Raw genomic sequence first — 1,005 nt, 5'->3', positions numbered from 1 at the left:
TGGACTTGATGATCTCAGAGGTCTCTTACAATTTTGAAGATTCTATGCTTCTGTTATTTGTGATCAGGTTAATGGATCTAATGTTAAAGGGCAGCTCTGTTACATTTCTAGTTTTAAACATTCTTTTGCTTTGGATTTTTTTTGCCTTTAAATCTTCATTTGCAAGAACTACAGTATGAAATTTTTATCTGGAAACCTGAGACTTGTGTATTAAAACTTCATGGTGTTTCCTAGGTTCTTTTTCAAAGACCTTTTTACAAAGCTTTTCAGTTAAGGAGATATGTTTCACGCAATCCCTCTTCTATGCCATGCTGCTAGTGCCAAGAAGGAAAGGGACAACCCTGCCCAGCTCTGCAGGTGAGGAGCTTTTTTTTGTCTCTGCTGCTTCAGTTAACAGGAGTTGTTGTTCTCTCCCGGCAGATAATGTCACCCTGCAGATTGATGGTGTGCTCTACCTCCGGGTTATGGACCCCTACAAGGTACTGTCCCTGCCCCTTGGGCACCACTCACCTGGCTCTGCCTGCTCCTGTCTCCCCGAAACTCCAGCCCCTGCACCCTGCTCAGCAGGTGGGCTGGGTGCACTGAGCCCTCCCAAGGCTCTGGGTTCCATATTCCTTCGGCCCGGGTGTCCGGCAAGTTTCTTGCCTTAGCAGTATGTTTATCCATCCTGCCTCATTTTGGGTCCCTGTCGGTACTCCTGTCGACTCTGATTTGTGCTTCTGCTCTCCAGGCCAGCTATGGGGTGGAAGATCCTGAGTACGCAGTGACGCAGCTGGCCCAGACCACCATGAGATCTGAACTTGGCAAACTCTCCCTCGACCGAGTCTTCCGGGTGAGCTGGGGAGGTGCATCATGGAGCTGCTGCCAGCATGTCTCACGACTCTGCTCAGCCAGGCTGATGTGTTTAACAGCAAAACACCCTTTGCTTAGAGGGCTTCTGGCTTCTGTTTCAGTTGACCTATTGATGAATCCTTGGAGATGGGTCTTGTTTCGGTTGTTTTTTTA

General features: G+C 48.2%; 1 protein-coding gene across 1 annotated transcript in view; it reads left to right on the top strand.

The window, feature by feature from the left end:
• STOML2 (stomatin (EPB72)-like 2) overlaps positions 1 to 1,005 on the top strand; it is a gene marked incomplete at its 3' end in the record, with an annotated part of 4,310 nt that overhangs the window by 1,303 nt on the left and 2,002 nt on the right. The window contains exons 3-4 of the mRNA XM_009069323.1: positions 421 to 479; positions 731 to 832. Of these exons, the coding sequence (XP_009067571.1) occupies positions 421 to 479; positions 731 to 832 (161 nt within the window). The remainder of the gene's footprint in view (positions 1 to 420; positions 480 to 730; positions 833 to 1,005) is intronic.

This window comes from Acanthisitta chloris, unplaced genomic scaffold (genome assembly GCF_000695815.1).
Source record: "Acanthisitta chloris isolate BGI_N310 unplaced genomic scaffold, ASM69581v1 scaffold35350, whole genome shotgun sequence".
NCBI classification, from domain to species: domain Eukaryota; kingdom Metazoa; phylum Chordata; class Aves; order Passeriformes; family Acanthisittidae; genus Acanthisitta; species Acanthisitta chloris.
The sequence above is the reverse complement of the archived record's forward strand: the minus strand, read 5'-3'. Positions and strand labels throughout refer to the sequence as shown.